Source organism: Anguilla rostrata, chromosome 8 (assembly GCF_018555375.3).
Source record: "Anguilla rostrata isolate EN2019 chromosome 8, ASM1855537v3, whole genome shotgun sequence".
Taxonomy (NCBI): Eukaryota; Metazoa; Chordata; class Actinopteri; order Anguilliformes; family Anguillidae; genus Anguilla; species Anguilla rostrata.
In genome coordinates, this window is record NC_057940.1 from 1,560,355 (window position 1) to 1,561,683 (window position 1,329).

Consider the following 1,329-nt stretch of genomic DNA (forward strand, 5'->3'; position numbering starts at 1 on the left):
GGCCTGTCAGTCAAAGCACTGACCACACCCACGGGCCTGTCAGTCAAAGCACTGACCACACCCACGGGCCTGTCCGTCAAAGCACTGACCACACCCAGGGGCCTGTCAGTCAAAGCACTGACCACACCCACGGGCCTGTCAGTCAAAGCACTGACCACACCCACGGGCCTGTCAGTCAAAGCACTGACCACACCCATGGGCCTGTCAGTCAAAGCACTGACCACACCCACATTATCATCAGTGAAAGCACTGGCTATATCCAGTAAACCCTCAATAATGTTTATGTACAAAATATGTTTGTCATGTATAACCATTACAAGAGCAACAACACAGTTCACATCCAAAAACCAACTATATCTGTCAACTGCAGTATGCTTTTGTGCCATTGTAAGAATTGAACAGTAGATGGCGATGTTGTTTTTTCCTATCGCTGTAATGACTTAAGTATACAGGTAGATAATGCAATATGGGCACAGTATCTGGGAGTTCCGCCATGAGTAAGAAACAAAGATTGTTGCAGACAAATAAAGAAGCTCCAGTTTCTGCTGTGCTTGTTCAGAAATGAATGTGTTTCGTGGTTGTTTTCCAGGATGGCGTTTTGGTGGATGAATTCGGCCTGCCACAGATCCCGGCCACATAAGATGCTCATTAGAGGCGACACTTTGAACACTTTTTTTTAAAGATGTAAAATAACATTTATATATGAAAATGGCAAGAATGTGGCCTGTACGCAGTCAAACGTTGAATTTGAAGTGACAGGTGTGAAGTATTGAAGCTGGTTTTTTTTTTTCTCGTTTATTTCTGTTCATGGTGCTGCCATGCTAGCAAATGCTCTCTTTAGCCTGTTTCGATTGATCCAACTCCTTAACATAGTATTTAACAGTGAACAGTGACCTGAAAAGCAAGCTGTTGTGTTGAAGATTATAAGGTCTGGATAGTGACTTGATACACATTTTAAAGACCCTCAAAATGTGGCCTGCCTTTTCCTCTGTAAAATAACTCTATGTATCCCATTTGAAATGAATATAATAAAGTACATTTTAAATTAGTCTGGGTAGAGTTTGTGGTGCTTTTAAAAGAATGTTAAATGGGTTTTGCTTTTTTATGGGCTTGAAAGCACAGCTTGCTCAATGCACCTCTGGAGTTTTTTTTTTTTTTTTTTTTTAAACTATTTTGACATGCTGCCTATGATAGATGATTTTAACTACAGTAATAATCCAAGCATGTTTTATTCAGTTTCACAGCACCTGTTTAGGCATACATATATGGGCAAATATAAAACTGTTACAATATAATGTATAATACATTGCTGTGAAATACGTTGAAAGC

General features: G+C 40.0%; 1 protein-coding gene across 1 annotated transcript in view; it reads left to right on the forward strand.

Annotated features, from left to right (window-relative positions):
* The window catches only part of LOC135260499 (charged multivesicular body protein 5-like), a 6,376-nt gene extending 5,328 nt beyond the window's left edge, over window positions 1–1,048 (forward strand). The window contains exon 8 of the mRNA XM_064345754.1: window positions 590–1,048. Within this exon, the coding sequence (XP_064201824.1) occupies window positions 590–640 (51 nt within the window). The 3' untranslated portion in view covers window positions 641–1,048. The remainder of the gene's footprint in view (window positions 1–589) is intronic.
* The last annotated feature ends 281 nt before the right edge of the window (window positions 1,049–1,329 follow it).